Below are 23,110 nucleotides of genomic sequence, written 5' to 3' on the forward strand. Positions count from 1 at the left end.
AATCACTTTGAATAAAATGATGCTAAACTGGTCGGGTCTGCTCCATCATATATTTTTTTTTGTTTTACAAGAATAATTCTTCGCCGTAGTGAGGATTCTTCTGTCATCAGCACTGGAGGTCTTCCTTGGCCTACTTGTCCTTCTGTGATGACTGAGCTCACCATGCCTTCTTTCTTCTTCATGATATTCCAGACAGTTGATTTTGGTCATCCTAAGGTTTTTCCAATGTCTCTAATGGTTTTATTCTTGTATTTCAGCCTCACAATGGCTTCTTTGACTTTCATTGGCACAGCTCTTGTCTTCATGTTGAACAATGGCAACTACAGACTCCAAAGGTAGTCATATGCCTGCACTAATGAAGCAACGACATACATCTGAGAAATTACAAATACATGTGACACCCATTGTCCCAAACATTATGGTGCCCTGAAATAGGAGGACCATGTTTAAAAAGTGTTGTCATTTCTACATGTTGTAGTCAAAATGTATGCAAATACCCTTAACTGAAAGTCTGCAATGTACACTTTAATTACATCTGAATTGCTTGATTTGTATTTTTAAACTGTGAAGTAGAGGGATAAATCAAGGGAAAATGTGTCTTTGTCATAAACATTATGGAGGGCACTGCATGTACGGTTGAATCCATTAGAGGGCAGTAAAGGATCACTAAAGTATAAAGAAGTTAAGTGCAGCGACAGCTTTTGAGCTATCATGTGTGTTGGTGGTTGGAGTGCTTCTTCCATTTCATTTAGCATCTTTGTTAAGACAATTCCTCATGTTTTTCAGTTACTAGATGGCTATGATTAATGAATAGTATGGTAACCAGAAGCGGCACAACTAATATAGTCTATTTACACCTCATTCTCTTCATCATAAAGTAACTGTTTGAATGCCATGCCTTAAAAGAAATATGATAAGATAGGACAAAGACTGAATGGTACTAATCTACTCCACTCTACTATTTTATTGATTTCTTTTTTCTTAAGTTAAATTTAAACTGGTGAAGAGTTTTTTATACAGAAACTTATTTATATTTTCATTATCTGGTTTATTACTAAGAAAAAATACTTCAGCCCCAAAGGAACCAAATCTGAAACAACTGCTCTAGCAGCTATTGTAGGATTGTCTGATCACAGTACAGAGGGTGCAGTTGCAGCTTCTCACTGTAATCAAATTCACAATGAGAAGACAATTCCAATCATTTATTCCACTTCTGCTTCAATTGATGTTCTTGTTTGGAGGTAATTCCAGTTGGCCATGGAAATCTAGAAAAACGTGTATGGCTGTGGTATATTTTTATATACAAAAGTGTATTTTTAGACAACTCATTTAATGTCATATTTTGTTTGTTTTAATTATTTAGAAAAATATTGGGCACCTAATATGGTAGTAGCCATGTAGCCTGTTATTACATTGTAGCACTCATTCGAGGAGTGTATGACCAATAAAAAACAAAAAGCAATAAAGTTCAAAATTAATGTTAGTAAACTTGCTTCCAATTCAGGGTTGTTGAATGCCCATCAAAGCAGCATTGGCACCAGACCATTGTTTGGTACACTCACATGGGGATGTACCCAGAAATAAAGCCACATAGACATTGGCAGAATGGAAATAGAAAAGACATTGTGCAAGATGTTGGGTCTGTGAGACCTGTGACAACCCAACTGCTGATATGGTAGCCTGAGCTACTGTAATTAGGCTGATTGGTCATAGGTGGCCATGTAGCTGAATTCATTGTGCTGAGATGGGGCTTGTACTAGTGTTTTCTTTTTTTTTAAAGGCTAGCCTTTAGTATGAGAGAAGCTGTGCTGTCTTATTACATGGGTGATCAGAAGGTCTGCACTCACTACTAGCTTATGTTACTATATACAATAACACAATATTGATATATAGAAAGAGTTTTATTTTTAAATTTTTAGTGGTACCCACAACATTCTCCAATAGTTGATGAGCATAAATTACACCAAAAAATAAGATCTTCATGCTTTCAGTAAACAATTTAAATACTTGATTTAATTTGTTAAGGCACAGATATTTTTACTTCATAGATTATGTGAAAAAATAAGATCTGTTTTCCATCCATCCATCCATTATCCAACCCGCTGAATCCGAACACAGGATCACGGGGGTCTGCTGGAGCCAATCCCAGCCAACACAGGGCAGGAACCAATCCCGGGCAGGGTGCCAACCCACTGCAGGACAAGATCTGTTTTTTTACTAGTAAACATTGTCTTATTTAATTTGCTAACATGAGTATTTTTACTTTCTGTTTCTCATTGCCGGTGATAAGTTAATATTAAAAAATTACTAACAGATGGCAAATCTACAGATTTTGGAGTATACGACAGTATATGCATACAGTATAATATATATATATATATATATATATATATATATATATATATATATATATATATATATATATAATATGAGGGGCCGTTCAGGAAAAAAAGATTGGTTCATAAATATATACATTGGTTCAGATATATATATCGGTTCGGATACATTGGTTTGAATATATACATTGGTTTTAATACATCCGTTCACATATGTATATCGGTTCAGATATATACATTGGTTAGGATACATTGGTTGAGATATATACATCAGTTTGAATACATCCGGTCAGATATATACATTGGTTGAGATATATATATTGGTTGATATACATTGGTTAGGATATATATATTGGGTTAAATAGATTGGTTTAGATATATACATCAGTTCAGATACATTCGTTCAGATATATATATTGGTTCAGATAGATCCGTTCAGATATATACATCGGTTGGGATTTATGGGCAGGCCCAACGCGGCCACCCAAGTTTAGCCTCTCCCTTTTGCTTCATCATTGCTTCAACACTGTTGTCCCTTATTGTGCATATTTTATACAAGTAGCATATGCTTGTTTGTCGCGTTTTGTTTCGTAAGCTGTCTTGGTTGGGGGTCCTCGATTTCAGAGCACCTTTTTTCCTTTCATTATTTAAAACACTCACACAGATACCCGCCTCCTCGCCCTGCTCCGTCCTGCCCCGTGCATTGTACCCACCTCACTCACTCCCTCTTGTCCCTCCCATGACAGATTCTTCTCAAAAGCTGAGTTACCAGAAAGCATTGATCGCAACTGCAGTACGTCCCATTTTTTCACCTTATGAGACGCTGGTTTATCATTGACCGAAAGCCGCCCGGTGATTTCTGTTATTCCGTATTGGCAGCATTTCATTAAAGGGAAACCTGTTTCATCAAGGACATTAGTCCTGTTTGCTGAAAGGATGTTATGGAGGGAAACACTGGAATAGCGCTGTTTCTTCTGAATGTTTATCAGTGATCAGAATGATCAGAATATCCTTACTTCACAAATAACGGGTGTTTAACTGTTTTTATAGTAAAACTTACAAAACAACACACATGCACACGTACACACGCGCACACACACACACACTCAAACTCACAAATCGTGGGTTGCACACACTACTGATTAAGTGTATGTGTCACAAATAACGGGTGTTTAACTGTTTTTATAGTAAAACTGACAAAACCACACACATGCACAAACACACAGACACACACGCACATTTATCATTAGAGATAATGAAAGTACTAAAATTCAAAAGTCTCAAAAAATACTAGTAAAGATCGCATTAGCGCTAACAAACGGAAATTATTACTCGGTGAAATAACGGAACAGCAAAAAGAGATCAAATATATTGTTCAGATTTGAACTTTAAGTCAGAGACTTATAGATCGTCTAATTCGTGTTGCCACCAGGGATAAGTACTGTTTCTTCTCAATGAAGAGGCGTATCCGCGAGAATTAAAAGATTTGTTGTTTGGTGATAGTGAAATCCACGTACACAAGCGGCTGAGACGCGAAGGGGGGGGGGGGGGTTTCAAGCGAAGCAAGCAGTGGGCAAAGCCCCCTAGTATATATATATATATATATATATATATATATATATATATATATATATATACTATAAAACATACGCACAGTATAATATGGAATAATATTTTTAAATCCACTTAATTCAATTTAGTTGCACAGGCCCAGAGCCTATCCTGGCAGCATTTGGAAGGAAGAAATGAACCAGACCTGGGGCCTCATGTATAAACAGTGCGTACGCACAGAAATTTTGCGTACTCCCATTTCCACGCTCAAATCGCGATGTATAAAACCTAAACTTGGCGTAAAGCCACGCACATTTCCACGGTAACTCATACCTTGGTGTACTCAATTTCTCCGCTCGGTTTTGCAGACTGGCGGCACCCAGCATCAAAGCAGTGCTACTGTTCCTGTGTGGTCACCCTTTCTTTCTTAGCTCCACATTCCTGACGCAGCTTTATAAATACACCGAAACTAACTGCATATTGTTTATTAGTGTAATGCATCTGATTGTAATTAACCTGCAGCAATATAATGGTCCAGGGAATAGCCATAGTATTCCAAATACCATAACTGCTTTAGCGTTGTAACTCTGACTGCATCTTCTTCTTCTTTCAGCTGCTCCCGTTAAGGGTTGCCACAGCAGATCATCTTTTTACATATTATTCTCACTGCACCACTCGGAGTATTTATATCACTGTATCTAAGTGGGGAATCACAGCAGCAGCTGATCGGAAAGAGAAATATCGGTATACAGCATGAAGCAGACGCTGCCTGAGCCACGGCAAAACGCTTTAGAGACTTCCCAGTATGGACTTCGCGGTTTAGAAAAGGTTTCATCCCAAGAACTCTAAATGCACTCAATCAGTCCATCTAGTGCTCCTTGTAGAACTGTTTACTTATAAGTACAATTACCTCACTGTAAACTTGCATTACAGTTATAATATTGCACAACCTGCGCCACTTTATAAAGTGCATATTTACATATGATGACGGTATTCATTTTTAAGATGAAATGCAGCAAAATATGTTGATTATATTATACAGGTAAAACTTTAACTTCATTTAAATAATCTGTATTGTTAATAATTAAACATGTGAGGACACGGTGCCGCAGCGCTAGCTAGTTCAGGGATTGTTCCTGCATTGCGTTGTATTCTTGTGCTGACGCGACACTGGAAAGATAGACGGATAGAATAATTAAACATGTACTACGAAGATATTTCAATGTTCCTTAAAAGTTTTGAAGAATCGGCGTTCTAAGCTTACAGATGGCTTAACGTCTATTACAGAGCTGATTGTGTGGCGATTGGGCATTTGGAGAAAGAAAAGTAAGGACAGGAATTGGAGGTTAGTACGTTTGAAAGAGACAGTACTTCTGTAATAAATTATTTCATCGAAGTTCGCACATGGCGCAGCAAGCCTCTTGCGTGAGATATGAACAATCACTGCGCCACCATGTTCCCATGTTTAATAACATGCTTTCATTCCTATCATCATGAAAATGATATCACATATACATCTCAGTATTTTAATTATTCAGAGAGTTGTAATATCACAAATGTAATGGATTCTGTGTCCTGTCGGAGAAAGAGAAAGAACAGAAGCACGTAGTGATTCACACACATAGAGCACATAGAAGATCAAATACAGAACAAAGCATTTAACGTGCTACTTGAGAAACTAGTAAAATAAACGATTTTAAGATGAAGTTTATGATGTTCTACTTTAATGGCAAAATAAACTACGTGATTAAAGTGGAAATTTCGAGATTAAAGTTGACATTTTGTGCCTATTTTTTTTGTCTGTACCCTAATAAGCTTTCATATGACACTCAGACGGTGGGTTACGACTCGCCTTTCCACGGCGACTTTGATATGTGATTTCTTTTTTATTTTGGGCACTTTGTGAACTTGATCTTTCCAGTTTCTCCGACACTCTGTCACTCGATCAACTTCCTTTTGTTGATTATACCACTGTTTAAACCAACAAATAGTATGTTTTTCCTTTGCCTCCACTTGGTATTCACTGAAATTCTTATATTTTCCCCTGTGCTTTTCCCATTCACAGAAGGCTATTTATATTGATTTGCATATTCAAAGAAGCGTAATTCTGGGAGGAGTTGGGGCGGGACAGAAGGCGCGTGCACGTGCGTTACTTTTCACGCTGATCGGGATTTATGTAGTAGAAGAACGTGAAAGTTTGCGTGCGCACAGATTCCTGCATCTGGATTTTTCTGTGCGTACGCACAATCCCGCTTTTATGCTTACGCCATGTTATAGTGTGAGTTCTATGCACGGCATTATACATGAGGCCCCTGGACCGGGGGGCAAGTCCATTGTATGCAACCAACCCTTATGAGGTCAATTTAGACTTATCTGACACCTTTACACGTACATATACAATTTTTTTTCAGTCTTAAAAGCAATCAAAATCATTTAAAAATATTTCAGAACAGTGAAGCACAGCTAGCAAAGGATGTTTTCTTAAATTATGAGGGAAGCTTTACAAGACTATTAGAAAAATCTTGTGCTGCAATGAACCTTACAGTAAAGAGTAGGTTATGAAAAAATTGTGCATTATTAGGACAATAATTAATGCCTTTGAAAAATCTTACTTAAAGCTCATCTTACACTTTGTTTTAAATATCCATTGTTATTTATCTGTCAGCTTCAAGGAACATAATGTATCTGATATTAATTTTGTACCTCATTCAGGTCTTCTTTAGATGAAAAGTGAGATGTAGTTCCTATAATGATGGTTCTTATAGAATTTGAGCCCAACTCAAATCTGTAATGTATAAGAAAAAAAGACAGTTATGTTGACATTACATTCCTCATTATAATGAAACTGAACAAGCAGTGCATGCACATTTACAAGGCACAGTTAATATGAAATTTAAAAATATAAACTTTATCTGAATTGAAGTAAGCTGGATCAGAGGATATATGCAGGAATAAAATGATTTTAAATAATATATTTATTATTTAATATTATAAAACAGTAATTTATGATTAGGAAGTAAAAATTAAAAGAAAAAAGTAACCTGAATAGTCTGTGAAAGAAAATGCATCCATCAATTAATTTTTAAACCATGTGTCTAAAGTCATTAAAGAAGCACTATCTTTTTTTTTCAATGATGAATCATTGTTAGCCTGGAATGCTGGTGACTTCAATCTTGGGGACCTTTGGAAGGAACAGACTTCTACCAGCATGTGGCATATTCAATTTGTGGAGACAACAAGCTGGACCTGCTCTATTCAAATATTAATGCCTTTAAGTGTAAACCTATGGCACAACTGGGCAGATCTGACCACATCTTACTGCCGCCTATAAGACAGTTATCAGATGGCATCTATCTATCTATCTATCTATCTATCTATCTATCTATCTATCTATCTATCTATCTATCTATCTATCTATCTATCTATCTATCTATCTATCTATCTATCATTCTCATGGTCATGGAACACTTGGTTTAGCAACATTTAATTCAGTATATTGACCAATCCTGCACACACTTTTACCCATACCAGGAATAATTAGGGTCACCATTTAATCTAAGAGGCCAATCTTAGAAATCGGGGAGGAAAAATAAAACTCATACAGACACTTTTAGACCGTACAAACCCCACAAAATGATTGGGTTGATATTTGAATCCAACCTCCTGGAGGTGTGAGACAGCAGTGCTAACCACTGTGCCACCCATCCATAAATCAATTAAATTCATGATCATAGGAAATGAGAACCTACCTTGGCACCCCATTAGATACAAGCCAGAGACTAACCATGAATGGAATACCTGTTCATACACACTCATTCAATCAATCATACTGGGCAAACTTAAACCCTCTAGTTAACCTAAAATAATGTTTATGACACAGACATTTTTACTTCTTTCATTCAGTGAGATAATACAGTTTTTAAGTAAAAATTAAGTGTAGGTAAATAACACAAAATACTAAACGTCCTGCATCATTTTTATTTTATTATGTCAATGAGACAATATATGGTAAAAAAACAGAGAGAGAGAGAGGAAAAATAATTACCCAATATCAGAAAATACAAGGTAACTGCTTCTGGAGTCTAAAAGTGTAAGGCACTTGAGATAAATGCCTTTATTCAGCATGAATAATGAGGGAAAAGTCAAGCCAGGAGTATTTATATAATATTTTCACATCATACTTAGGAATCTGTTTCTGGAACATTCAGTGATTTGAGGGCTGATTTTTATTAGACTTTAAAGAACTCGTCTGTTCTATTTTTCAGGAAAAAAATGAATTGGGTAGAAGGAAAAAGATGATTGTAGTCAGACCCACAATTCAGTTGACTTTTTTGAGGTTTGTCCTAAAAAATCTAACAATATTGAAAGCTATACTCCACAATGTACACTGCAGTTTCAGGGTGCGAAGCTGCTTAAAATTCCAAGGGTAAGTAAAACAAGTGTTGGAGACAGAGCTTTTAGTTATAAAGCTCCCAGACTCTGGCGTTATCTGTCTCAAAATATTAACGAGGTTTGGCAGCCCACTGCATTAATTATTTTAGCGTAGTGTTTGCTTATGAGAAGTCATTTCCTGGAGGGCCACAATGGCTTCAGGTTTTTTCTGCAACCAATTTTATAAATTACAAGCCAGTTCTTGGTGTTAAGGATATGTGATATTTTATTTAATTATATGGCTTGGCAAGGTACTCATTCTGACACATAAGACATTTTTTAATATTGTGATTTATTCCTGATAACATCATCCAAATATTTTGGTGTTTTGAAGCAACTTTGTACTTTGGAATCTTAAGAAATGTGATATAAACTCAAGTCAAAAATGTATGTTATAATGTATTAGCAGTAGAAATTGCTAATTAAAATAGTGCCTGGAATGAAAATCTGCATTCACTTCAACCCAGCTGGAGCTGATTTTGAGACCCCAGTAGACAGTGGTCCTTTGGGGATCATAAAATCAAGATTTGATATTTTTTTAAAGAAATAAATACTTAGTGACAGTGTTGAGCTGAATGTTCTCAATAAAGTTTTTCTTATGTTCATCATCTGTATATTGATTTTTGTGAAAATCACGTTTACCACTATACTGGAATGATTAAGCAGATTTGCTTTCTTAAAAGACCCATAGAAAGGACATTCTTTAGGGAATGAAAAACCCACGCAACCTGACATAGCTTAAGCAGCTGAAAGAGACCTATGTATATAGACTCAAGGCTTCTACTAAGTACTAACTTGAAGGGGGTGAATATTTGTACAATCAGTTAATTTAGACCCCTTTGCAGAGGTCTGTTTTTACTTTAACATTAAATAATATTTTTCTGTTGATCAGTGTTGTTTAACAATAAAATGTGAAAACATGCAAGGTCTGAATACTTTTCATAGGAACAGTATAAATGTCTTACTGTATGCGTCTTTTGCGTTAATGATCTGTATGCAATGAATTCACAACAGTTCACAAGTCTTTCTTCTAACATTTTTCTCTTAGTGCCTACAGAACTGTATATATAAACATACAGATGCTATGGAATTTTTAGTTAATGTATATAATCTTTACAATGTATGACAAGTACATTCTTATATGAAGTTGTGTTAATGAATTACGGTTTGCGAGTAACTTGGTTTACGAGTGATTTGCAAGACGAGCAAACATTTTTAATAAATTTTGACTTGATAAACGAGCGAGGTCTTGCAGTACGAGTAGTATGTATACACTTTGTCTGCTGAGCGTCATGTGATCACAACTGAGCTGATGGTTCTTCTCTTTCTCTCTCGCTGCGGGATTGTACGCAGTCATCTCCTATTCTCCGTCTGAGTCGCTGTGCCTCACTCATATAGTCAACATCCGTACGAGCATATAGTGTTTACTACAGCATTGCGACTGTGTGTGTGTGTGTGTGTGTGTGTGTGTGTGTGTGTGTGCGGTAGAGTCCCTGTCATGTGCCCCAAAACACTAGGCTGAGTCTCGGTACTTTAGCGACACCAGCTTAATTCAGCTTGAAACAGCAACAGTGCGATTATTTATTGTAGCATGATCTGCCACTCTCCTATACAGAGACACAGCAGTCAGGCAGGATTCGTGGCCAAGTAGTACTGTGCCCTGCGCATTTATAATGTTCCTTGTTCTTTGTATCACCCATCGACGGCAGGCGCTTATAGCATGCCCGCGATCTTTTCGGATTCGCTTTTACAGCGAACTGCTACAGTGCTGGGAGACTGCGATTGCTTTGGGATGCTCTTCCGCGTGTCGTCCCGTTGGGTGGAATCCCACAAGAGTTTAGAAACTCCCTCGCACCAGCCATGATTCTTTTCAAAGGTAAAGTGCAGGTTAATTTGTTTTATGTATTTTTACTTTATATTTTGTATTAATCATTTTTATATGAATAGTTTTGGGTTGTGGAACCCATCTGAGTTTCCATTATTTCTTATGGGGAAATTCACTTTGATATACGAGTGCTTTGGACTACGAGCACGTTTCCGGAACGAATTATGCTCGCAAACCGAGGTTCCACTGTAATTAAAACATAAGGAAAAGGACTGAAGGTAACTAAAGGGTTAACTAAACATAGCTTAAAGCTTAAGCACGTGAGGCTTTTGCCTCATCTTAAAGGAGCCACCAAAGTAGTTACTAAGGTTAAAATGTGGTAAATGAGTAAATAACACCCCTCTGGAAAGCAAGGATAAACTAGTGGGAAAGCCCAAAACCCCTCCTAGGAAGCAGCACTAAGTCAATAGTAAAGTCTGCAGGACTCCCCTTTCAATGAGGCGGCATTCATGTAAACAGGAGAGTCTACAGGAGTCTACAGTCTGAAAATACTGGTGGGTATAGTTGATTGGTTAAGATGACAGACTTTTGTTTATTAAGAGTCAGATGATGTGACATATTAGATAAGGTAATGGTCATAGAAAAGTATAAAAGGGAGTGGATTGTTTAATTAATAGATCACTCCATGGACTGAGACATTTGGGCATATCTATGTGCAAATAAAGAATTGTTCTGCATTCTCATCTGACATCGTGCCTGACTTCTTTGAAAATGGAGGAACAATGCTTGTTAACAAGTATATTTTCCACTTGGTAAACAATAACTAAAATCAAAAAAACGTTATCTTGAGTTAAAGTGTCTTTCAAATATAACATAATCTCCTTAATTTTTTTCTGGTATTTTAAATATTGACTTTAGTTAAACATAATTTGCATTATTCCATTACATTAACAAAAAGACAACCTACTTTTCCACCAGTTCATTCCAGTATTTCTTTACAAAATTCCATGCCAGGGAATGGCCAACTGGATTTATTGCCACACTGTAAATTGCTGAGGGTAGGTCTTGCATTCTGATTGTGTCTTCTTTCATTCCCATATGTAGCAATCTGTAATGAAAAGACAGATAGATAGTGTCACACACGTGCAACTAGGAAGACGTTGTATGGACCAAGAAAAGATAATTCCACACCAGGCCAGGGGGTGGCGGGGTGCACTAAACCTTATCTGTACAGACCAGCTGCGGGAAAACCTGTCTGATTCAGAACAGATGACGTCACTTCCATTTCTGGCGCCCAGAAGAATATCACTTCCGGTTCTGGCTCCCAGAAGAATATCACTTCCGGCACCCACTCTGACTTTTGGCACCAACTCTGACTTTCGGCACCCACTCTTCTGGTTCCCTTACGTCACTTCCTGTCCGATCCCTTAAAACCACCATCCTGACAAACCATTGACAGTTCTGTTTTGGACTCGGTATTGAGAACATCTCTATACTATTTAAAGAACCTTTTGCAGCCAGGAATAATATACGGGTGGCTGCCCCAAACATTTTTAAGTGTGCCGAGTCTATTCTTTTTACAGTGGTGTAGTCGGCAGAATGATGACCTCCTGGAGCGAATGGAAGTCAGACCAAAGCAAAGACTCGACACACTATACCCAACGCAAGAAAAGTCAGATGGGTAAGTACCGCTCCCGAATTGCCGAGTGGGGGTCAGTCGGAGCGTGTCAGGAAAAGCTTGAGTATGCTTCGACCCATCATCCTGTTAAAGGTCCGGGGAAGAGTAGAAACGGGACTCACGGGATAGAGCCTGGTGCATCTGGGAACACATTGGGGACTTATTATGGTCTCTCGAGTATGGGGACTGCCCCTAAACATCCACAAAAGGCAAGCCTTTTGATAAAGGTGGGAGAAACCCAGGCTGGCAGGTGGAAAACCTAATGGCCTGGACATATAAACCTGCTAAAGCAGTGAAAAAACAGGCAATTGCTGGTGGTTAGGTGGCTACAACTACATAAACAATTGAGCCATCAAATAGTGGAGCAGGTGGCCTGCGCTTTATTGCTTCATGCCCTGCCTGAAAAAATCACCCAGCCAGCCTGGGGCTATACTGAGATATAGATAGATAGATAGATAGATAGATAGATAGATAGATAGATAGATAGATAGATAGATAGATAGATAGATAGATAGATAGATAGATAGATAGATAGATAGATAGATAGATAGAACTGCAAAACAGGTTTGTACTGATGTGTACAGATTGGAGTCCAGAATAGAACTGAGGGGATAGGGGAAAGGTGGCGGCTTTTAGAGGCCAATATAGGAAATGACATTGGGGGGGTCGGAACCAGAAGGGTCTTCATCCATAGGCTCGGGCACGGAAATGACATCAGAGGGGCCGGACCCAAAAGGGTCATCATCCATTGGCTCGGACCTGGAAGTGATGTCAAAGGGATCAGAAGCAGACTTGACATCATCAGGACCAGGCGGAATTTCTCATGAATGGTCTGTAGAAAAGCAAGAAAAAGAGTCAGTGCACTCTGTTGCATTCTGGTCTGGCTCGGAATTACCCTCATTCAAGCCCTTTAGCTGACTCCAATGTGCACGTGTGTGACAACAGACAGATAGAAAAGGCACTACATAAAATGATAGCTAGATCGGTCAAGTGAGTTGGTAAATTGCTAGATGAATGGATGAGGTGTTGATACACCAAAAAGAAAACATTTTATGGTAAAGAAAAAAGATTTACCTGAAACAGACTCACAATTAGGGCTGTTCTAAAAACTGTACAATAACTGGATTTTTAAAAAGTAAACTTTATAGCAAAAGTTTAGTCCTGCCTTCAGCATTACTGAAACTAGCACTGGCTCCCCGTGATACTATCCTGGAGAAACAGAGTTCAAAAAACAAATGACTGTGGTTGGACAACTTTACTGTATATGCCCTTTGGGAGAAATTTGGCATTTTACAGAAGCCCAATAAAAAAATATTATATAGTGATAAACAATAAAACCCTGTCAAGTTCACACCAGAATGACTGAAAAAAAGGATAAACTTAAAAGAAAGAAAATTTCTGATTTGGTACTCACAGTCACAGTGAGGCATTATACAGGCATATTGCTGTTGGTGTGAAAGAGCCCCAGTGGCATTTCTTAACACATTTCTGCTGAATACTTTGTTGGATGAAAGTCCCCAATGCTTGTGTATCAGAGACAGGATAAGCAGTATTGTTCATAATTGCACTAGGACTTGCAGATGTTCTCTGATGATTTTCCATTTAATGGGTGTATTGAGAGAGGATAGGACTCAGGTGGAGAACTTTGTCTCTTGGTGCAGAAAGAATTGTCTGCAACCTAACATCAGCAAAACCAGAGAACTGGTTATTAACCTTCGCTGCACCAAAGAGCCTCTATGTGTGGTTACTATTCAGGGAGTGGTTGTGGACGTGAAACAGTGCTATAAGTACCAGGGTGACAGGCTGGATTGGTCCCATAACACAGAGGAACTATATAAGAAAGAGCAGGGCAGGCTTTTATTCTTAGAAGACTGTGCTCATTTAATGTGAAAAGTGACATCCTTTATAGCTCTATGATGGCTAGTGCAGTTTTCTATGCTATGGTGTGCTGGCCTGGTAAATACCCCTTAAGAGAAGCCCATTATATCAACAAGCTACTGAAAAGGGCAGGCTTGGTTATAGGACACACTATATGGACTGGGTAAAATTGCTGAATTCAAGAATTCAGGGTTCTGGTGGTTGAAGTGAATGTGTACCAGGCTAATACCTAAAACCAGTTTTTTAATAGATTTTCCCTCCCACTGCCACTTTGTTCCAAAGAACAGTCCCCCCACACAATCCCTACTAGGTCGACAACTACTACCATTTCAGCTAGTCTGGGCAGGTGTGAGTTTCACCTTGATCATCAGAATGGACTGTCCATAACTGATGACCAATTGAGCAGACAACTAAAGGAGCTAAACAGAAGAAAGGCATTTAGAAATCACCCACTGATGGCCACTGACTCCACCTCTTTTGATCTCTCCACGATAAACACTCCCAGCAAGGGTCGCCTTATTCTGGAGACAACACACCAAGAACAGAGCTCCCACCTGAGTACTGACTCTACAGAGCCTTGCACATGGCTGATTACTTTAATTTGCTGGACTTTGCAAAGATTGAAAGGGGCAATTTGGTTGGCATCCCAACATTTTTTCTGTGACCAGTGTGTTCCCTTGGTCAATGACACTACCTTTGTGGTATACAGTAATCCCTCGCTGTATTGCGCTTCGCCTTTCGCGGCTTCACTCTATCGCAGATTTTATATGTAAGCATATTTAAATATATATCGCAGATTTTTTGCTGGTTCGCGGATTTCTGCGGACAATGGGTCTTTTAATTTCATGTACACGCTTCCTCAGTTGGTTTGCCCAGTTGATTTCATACAAGGGACGCTATTGGCAGATGGCTGAGAAGCTACCCGACTTACTTTTCTCTCTCTCTCTCTTGCGCTGACTTTCTCTGATCCTGACGTAGGGGGATTGAGCAGGGGGGCTGTTCGCACACCTAGACGATACAGACGCTCGTCTAAAAATGCTGAAAGATTATCTTCACGTTGCTACCTTCTGTGCAGCTGCTTCGTGAAGTGACATGCTGCACGGTGCTTCGCATACTTAAAAGCACGAAGGGCACGTATTGATTTTCGATTGTTTGTTTTCCTCTGTCTCTCTCTATCTCTCTCTCTCTCTCTTTCTCTGCTCCTGACGGAGGGGGTGTGAGCTGCCGCCTCCAACAGCTTTGTGTCGCGGTGCTTCGCATACTTAAAAGCCAAACAGCCCTATTGATTTGTTTGCTTTTCTCTATCTCTGTGACATGATCTGCTCCTGATGCGCACTCCTTTGAAGAGGAAGATATGTTTGCATTCTTTTAATTGTGAGATGGAACTGTCATCTCTGTCTTGTCATGGAGCACAGTTTAAACTTTTGAAAAAGAGACAAATGTTTGTTTGCAGTGTTTGAATAACGTTCCTGTCTCTCTACAACCTCCTGTGTTTCTGCGCAAATCTGTGACCCAAGCATGACAATATAAAAATAACCATATAAACATATGGTTTCTACTTCGCGGATTTTCTTATTTCGCGGGTGGCTCTGGAACGCAACCCCCGCGATGGAGGAGGGATTACTGTATTCTGCTACCTGTTCAGTCAGTCACTATGGCTGAAAAAAGTGCTGACTCCGTGGAACACATCCTGTATTGTTCCAGTTCCGAAGAAGGCAGGCACCCCTACACTTAATGACTACAAACCAGTGAAACGTACGTCTCACATTGCAAAGACTTTTGAATTGCCGGCCCTGGACTATAAGAGTCCACTTGTGATAGACCACCTTAGACCCACCATAAAACTGGAGTGGAGGATGCAATTATCTATCTGTTCCACAAGGCTTATTCTCACCTGGACAAAGCTGGCATTATTGTGAGGATTATGTCTTTGGTTTTCACCAATGCCTTTAGTACCATCCAGCCATCCCTGTTAAGGGGTCAGCTCAGAGATATGCAGGTGGATGAGCCTATGGTGTCCTGGATAATGGACTGTTTGTCCAGCAGGCTGAATGAGAATATTGTCCAGTTTCGAGAATGAATCAGTTGCATGAAGCCTGGAATATTAATTTCATTTTTAGTATTGAATTGATTATGTTGTACTGCTTAAATTATTAAGAACATTCATAATGGAAATCAATTTATAAATGAAGTATTAATAATTAGATATATAGGCTTTGCTAAATTAGCTGCATCAGGTGCAAAGATGAAACAAGCCTGGTGCAGGGCAGCGGTCTATAGCAGGTCGCCCTCATGTACAAATGTGTACAGTAGGTCACATTTACAACAGTCAATTAAAAGACATGGTTTTGGTATTTGTACTGTATATTTACAATTGTCACACACGTGTGATTGGGAGACAGCTGAAGGGCCTAAATGATTGTAATTCCACACCAGACCAAGGGGCGGTGGGGTGCACTGGCTGTCTCTCTCAATCTCTTGCATACCATTCAAGGGAAATCCCGCAGGGTTCCGGCGCCAGTGATGGCGTCACTTCCGGTCCCGATGATGTCACTTCTGTTGCCGGTGCCAGTGATGGCATCACTTCCAATACTGACGGCGTAACTTCCGGTTCTGGCCCCAGTGACGTCATTTCCTTTACTGGCTTTTAAAGCCGCCATCTCACCTCCATACTATCAGTGCTATTTTGGACTCAAACCTGTGAACATCTCTGTTCAATTTTGGTTCAATTTTGCACCCTGGAAATAATATACGGATGGCTGCCCCAAACCTTCATGATGTCTGTGACTTATCCTTGTGAAACAATATATATATAAACATGGGGAGAATGAGCGAATACCATGCCACCTGTGACTGGGCCAATGTCCTGAAGCTGTTCAGAAACATCTGTACAATTATACTGTCCAATTACTAGTCACTGTTGGGCAAATGTTAAGAAAAAGCCCACTGGTAGCTGCTTGACCATACTGGCAATCACAAAGACTCAATCATTCTTTTCCAGAATGCATTTTACTGGGTCTGCTTGCTTCCATCCTTTCCTTGTTCGGAATTCATTCCTGGCACCTCCTTTCCTGCCCAGCAACTTATCACAATATAAACCTATAGCAACTGATATATCATTATTTTAAAACTGACTCACTGCTCTCTTTTCCTGGCTGCAATTTAATATAAAAGTTAAACTCCACCATAAGTGAGTGCAACAATTCGTTTTCAAGCCTGCTTATTTCAGTTCAGTGTTATGGGAGGAGGGGCCTACTGCAGAGGCACTGGGCAGAAGGCAGGAAACAACGCTGGGTTGGGCGCCAGTCAGACAATCACATATGAGGCCACTTGAGAGTCTCCACACTCTGCTGCAGTTCAAGCCCACTGCTAATTGGCCACCACATCCACATAACTATGCCAACATGATGCCGCATGCATGAAGCATGGCCCCTAGTGATAGCAATCAAATACTACAAACAAAGAAACACTAACAAATGGTGGCATCGCCAACATGATTAAATGAACACTAACATATGAAGAAAAAGTTGAAATTTACAACATAATTGTGACAGCCACAAGTCAAGTAGATGATTGTATGGGAGATGAAAAGGTGTGATTAGAAGTAATAGATTTATACAGTAAATGTTCTACAAATACCTCAAGAGCTTGTCAACATCCTTTGTGTTTATTAAAGCGCTTAGGATTTTTGATTGTTCTGCTCCTGACAGGGAAATTTTGTACTTTTCCAGGAGGAAATCCCATCCTTCAGCACTCTTAGCTCCAACAGAATACACCATCATGATAACATCTGTGGGCAAACTGTCAAAAAATAAGCCTGTTAGTGACCAAGCTAAGAACTTTAAATATACATTCATTGATTCATTTATTATTTTAAGTTTACATGTATGTCTTTGCTGCTAAAAACTAAACCCAGTTTAACTGCACTGGGACATAATACATTTTTCACTACCATGAAATTCACTTCCTATTTTAAGATATTCTTTTGTCTCAGTAGAAACAAGAGATGCAGTTCGTCAAATTTTAGTTAGCGACCTTTACAGATACAAAACGGAGACCCACAGGGAATCACACTGACGCTTTACCAAGCTCAAAGAATATCCATTTAGTGTTTTATACAGCACTATTGTTAGTGATTCGAACTGAAAGGTTTCAATTCATGATTTATAATTCAAAGTAATAAAGAATCAGATATGCACTGTAAACCGAGGGCTTGAAACCCAGTTTTCTGCCCAAACTAGAGTAATATCCACCTATCAAATCATCTGTCTATCGAGACATTCATTTTATGGGCTTGTTAATTAATTAACTATCTAACTATCTATCTAACCAACTAACTAACTAACTAATTAATTCATTAATTAATTAATGCCCAATTTGAATAAAGAAAATCAAATCTGATGTTCCACCCACATCCCAAAGATATGCAGGTTAAAATGACTGGTGACTCTAAGTTACATTAGTTTAACGTGGCTTTCTCATAGCTTCATTTTAGTTTAATCCTGATGTTCTGTATATTCAATTAATTATCATTATCATTCATGGTGGCTCCAAAATCCGTACTAACCCCTACTTTCTGTTCTGTTCTTTTTACGGTTTTCTGTGATGGAGATCTGCGCCACCACCCCCTGATCAAAGCACCATGATGTCCCTACATTGATGGATTAAAGACCTGAACTACATATGACCATCATCATCAAGTTATTCCATGTGAACCCTGAATACCATGAGGACTAATTGAAATCACTGATGTTAGGTAGAATGCCTAGAGTGGGCTGGGTGGTCTCGTGGCCTGAAACCCCTGCAGATTTTTTTTTCTCCAGCCGTCTGGAGTTTTTTTTTTGTTTTTTTTGGTCCTCCCTGGCCATCGGACCTTACTTTTATTCTATGTTAATTAGTATTGCCTAATTTTATTTTCTTATATATTTTTTCTTTTTTTCTCTTTCTTCATACTTTAAAGCTCTTTGATCTACATCATTTGCATGAAAATGTGCTATAGAAATAAATATTGTTGTTGTTGTTGTCTGGTTGGAGTGAGTATGGAAGGGTGACTCAGTGTACCTGCAATGGACAGGCGCCCCATCTAGAATTGGCCTACTCACACTCACACATACAGACCAGTTCTGAGTCGCAGTTTGTGAGGTGTGATAGGTGTACTCACACAGAACCAATAAAAAGGAAATTTGGGCTGGGAAACTTTTAACATTTATTTATCAAACAAAAGTACTGATGAAAGCATATAGAATCATTGATCTTAATAAACAGATGAGGAATTTTATTTTCCCATTTACTTATTTTGCTGATGCCTTTATCGAAGGTGACGCAGCATTGATGATACAACAGGTTACATTTGTTTTGGTTTTCCAATTGACGCACAGGCAGGTCAGGTGACTTGCTCAGCGTCACACAGTATCAGGAGCGAAATTTAAACCCACAACCTCAGGGTCTGAAGTCCAAAGCCTTAACCACTACACCACACAGCCTGTCAAGTTTTTAAATTAATCTGAAGTTGAAAAAGTGTCAAGCAAATATTCTTATGAGTAGAAGAGAAAAAGCAGACAAAAAGTCCACAAATCTACATAAACTATCTATTATGACCTTTACTTCTCTGATGATGATGAGATAAAGTAAACTTTAAATAAATGAGGATGGGCTTTATGTGTTCCTTAGGCATACCTGCTACACGAGTATCCCAATTTGGGACTTTAAACAACTGGACACCCTGTAATTTACCTTCAGAGTGCCACATTTACTTGACATCCATAATGGATTGCCTTTCACTTATGTCATTACCTAACATTTGTCATATCTGAGTAGCTTTGCAAGTCCCATTTTATGAAAATAACTATGGTAAGGCATGTTCAAGGAATTAATTACACATTTTTTTCTTTAGATTACATTAATTGGCAATCACAAATTGTCACTGTATATTAATATGGGCAGTGTGTCTGTGTGCATGTGAGTGGTCCCTGAGATGGACTACTGTCCTGCCCAGGCTTGTTTTCTCTCTTTTGCTAAATCCTGGTGGGATAGCTTCTAGTCCAACACAACCCAAAAATGGATCGAGAAGGTTCTAGAACCCGTCTGCTGAACTCAGTCCATTGATGGCTACAGTACGCTACACAACCCTTGAACTCACCTGAATGTCACACCATGACTACATTTTCTAACTTTTTTTTGTGTGCATTATCAATTTTTTACTTTATTTTTTGTGCAGACTGTTTTTGTTTTGAATTTCACCAAAACTTTTAAAATGAAGACATGTGAACTATACACGACATAGTGCAATCTGACTTCCAAAGGTCAGACATTTCTCTTCCGGATTAATACAGTGTACCAAATACCAAAATACTAATGTTGAAACCTTTCAAGTAGCTGCATTTGGAACTATTTTGGAAACCTCTGACTAATGCAGCTATAGATGTTAGACAAAACACTTCAGTTCAAAAAATTATTATAAGTATCCACCTTAATAAAAGGACAAGTGTCTGTGTGTCCGTCCCATTGCTATGTCTCTGTCATTTAAACAGATGTGCATCACAAACATTTCTAGTAATAAATTGCATTGCATTTGTCATTCCAACAGATGGCACATCACAAACATATGTAGTAATGCACTTTATTGCTACTAATCGTTGTGATGTGCCATCTGATGCAATGGCAAATATAGTGCATTTTTATTATTATCGTATATACTCATGTATAAGTCGGGTCTTGAAACCTGAAAAATCGATCATAAAATCAGACCCCGACTTATACGCCTGTTCAAAAATGTGACACTAAATTTTTTTTTGCATCTTCTTGTCTCCTCCAATCTCGTATCAGTTTCTCAGACACATTGAATTTTGTTGCAGCCACGCAGTTACCAATTTCTTTCGCTACTTCAATGACGTTTAATTTAAAACCAGCTTCATATGTTCTTCTGATCGAACACTCCATCGTAGATAAGGGATGCTCTTACGATAAAGGTGTATGAGGGTGTGAGATACAAAAAACACAAATCAGTGCAAACGTTGCTTCGGAATAGTACGGGTATCACTATGTGGTGTAAAACAAAAATACAAGTTCTAATTTTTACACATAGAAAAGAATAATACTAAAACCTGAGAGTGCCATTGGATCTGACCCATTCCTTGAAGAGTTCATTTGCTTTCTTCACGCTCATAGGGTGGTCAAAGTCACAGGCTAAGTTGAGGACTTCAGATCGAAGTCTCCTGTCTGAAATGGACCCTTCATCACTCCACGTCTGCTTGTCAATAACATCTTGGAAGTATTTCAGTATGTAATTCTAGAAATATTCAGACTAGATTAGTTTGCATTGACAAAACCAGGCATACAGCAGGTTCATTATATGAGATATATGAACATTAATATAACATTCAGTGATTAAATTATTTCATTTTCTGAATCCTCTTTCCTTGATAATATAAACTGTATTTATAAATAAGTAACCATTAAGAACAAATATAAAATACATCAAATTATATCTTCAGTGTGTTTTATTTTTAAATGTAATTTACATTTGAATTTGTATATTTCACCAGTGTATAAATTCACTCAAACAATGTTTAAAATATAATACTTAACAGCAAAATTGTCAAAGTGTTTAGCACCTGAAATGCACTTTTAAGTATCAATTTGCTGTGTGGTGTGACACAGAGTGGCAAAGTTTGGTCAATTTGTACCAAAGACTTTCTGCGCATTTACATAGCCTGTAACATACTGGCATCTGGTTCAGGTTGTAGTTCGGTGTGCCTCAGGGCTTTGCTTGTTATTTTTGGGTGTTTTGGTAACAGTTTTGGAAAATGGGCAAATAGAATATAATATTTACTCAGTTAGACAGAAGCTGGGTAAGTTAGCTTTGGTAGATCTAGCACTTGGAGCCCAGTTTGATTCCTCTTTGCACTGGTGGCTCCTACCACAGTCAAAATGAAATGCTCATAATATGACTGCCTACTGCACATGAGCGAGTGAGTGCCAGGTTATAGGCTGTCACTGCATACAGGGAGGCTTCACATTACTTGCCAGTTTGGCTGGGATGGGTTCCATCTTTGCAAAATCATGACCAGGTCAACACAGTTTTAGAAAGTGGACAGGATAGATGGAAGAAACTATAGGATGTCACCTTCAGCAAGCTGCATACCCTTTAGTACTTGTGCTTGATTTGGCAGGTGTTTTTGCTTGAATGTTAGAAGTAATATGGGAATAAAGTTCACCATGAGACGTACGTTATAAATTCAAGGCTTATTTATAAAGTAGCAAATGACACAGTCATTTTCTAAAAATGTGTTATTTAACATTTACATTTTCTTTTGTCTATCCTATTTCTGGACCCTGATGTTTCCATCACAGAGTTGCAGAGAGACAGAGCCAATCCTTCAAACATGGGAAACTACACATAAGCTCCCTTATATGTGGGCACATTTACTCTAAACTGGATGCTTTAGGGGCAACAACCGGGCAAACATACAGATTTTTTTGAATTTGTGTGGTAGCAAGGAGACAAAGGAGAACATGGAAACTCTACACACTTTGTCAAGACCAGGAATTTAATATATTAATGATCAATAAATATACTGTTAATAAGAAATATCATAAGTAAAGAACAGATAATTAGAATACAAATGAATAGCTCTCATCTTATCATCTCAAACCGCTTTTCTTGGTGAGGGTTTCAGCGGTAAATGGAATATTGTCACGCATACATGCTGGAGGATCACCTTCCAGGTTTATCGGAGGTACAAACTACCACCCTGGGTGAGAGGGGGTGCAGTCATTAACATTCTTGGCTCTTTTGTCACCTACAGGAGCGAGAAGATGCCCATTGAGGGCAATTGACTCTGCCCCTATTGGATGGAGGACTATAAAAGAGCGGACACCCCAGAGGATGACGTCTCATATCGGACCTGAACTGCAAGCAACACGGAGCTCCCAAAGACGACCCGCTCTACTGAGCTATCGTTAAAAGAAGTCATGAAGACTCCTCTTTCTTTTTGTTTGAATTATTTTTAAACGCCATCAAGCATTCTTTCTGTTTAGAATTATTTTGTTGGGATTTTAAAGGGGTGACACCTCAACACTTCCTTGATGTTTTACAAGTATCCTTTCAATCGTCCACAATATACATACTAGAAAAATATATTCAATTAATATTCAGTGTGTCTGCCACTGTGGTCTGTGTATTCAATATGTTTTTCACTCATATATAACATTATTCTTTCATGTACGATTTCTACTTATGTTACAATGTTTGCTTTTCCTTTTTATGATACATTCTGGGTTTTGTTTTCATTATTATGCTGTTTCAGTCGGTAAGAAAATGTTTCTTAGGCTCTGCCAGGAGAGATGCCAATATGGTCTTTTGTTTCCAGTGATATTCTAGTATTGAGGAGACTGGTGATGCTTCCAGTT

General features: G+C 38.4%; 1 protein-coding gene across 3 annotated transcripts in view; it reads right to left on the reverse strand.

The window, feature by feature from the left end:
* LOC114654896 (endoplasmic reticulum aminopeptidase 2-like) overlaps positions 1 to 23,110 on the reverse strand; it is a 125,485-nt gene that overhangs the window by 1,554 nt on the left and 100,821 nt on the right. For all 3 annotated transcript variants that reach the window (XM_051929505.1, XM_028805740.2, XM_051929504.1), the window contains exons 15-18: positions 20,803 to 20,987; positions 17,339 to 17,500; positions 11,111 to 11,251; positions 6,591 to 6,672 (exon numbers count right to left, since the gene is read on the reverse strand). In XM_051929505.1, the coding sequence (XP_051785465.1) occupies positions 6,591 to 6,672; positions 11,111 to 11,251; positions 17,339 to 17,500; positions 20,803 to 20,987 (570 nt within the window). The remainder of the gene's footprint in view (positions 1 to 6,590; positions 6,673 to 11,110; positions 11,252 to 17,338; positions 17,501 to 20,802; positions 20,988 to 23,110) is intronic.

The sequence above is a fragment of the Erpetoichthys calabaricus genome, chromosome 7 (assembly GCF_900747795.2).
Source record: "Erpetoichthys calabaricus chromosome 7, fErpCal1.3, whole genome shotgun sequence".
In the NCBI taxonomy this organism is placed as follows: Eukaryota; Metazoa; Chordata; class Cladistia; order Polypteriformes; family Polypteridae; genus Erpetoichthys; species Erpetoichthys calabaricus.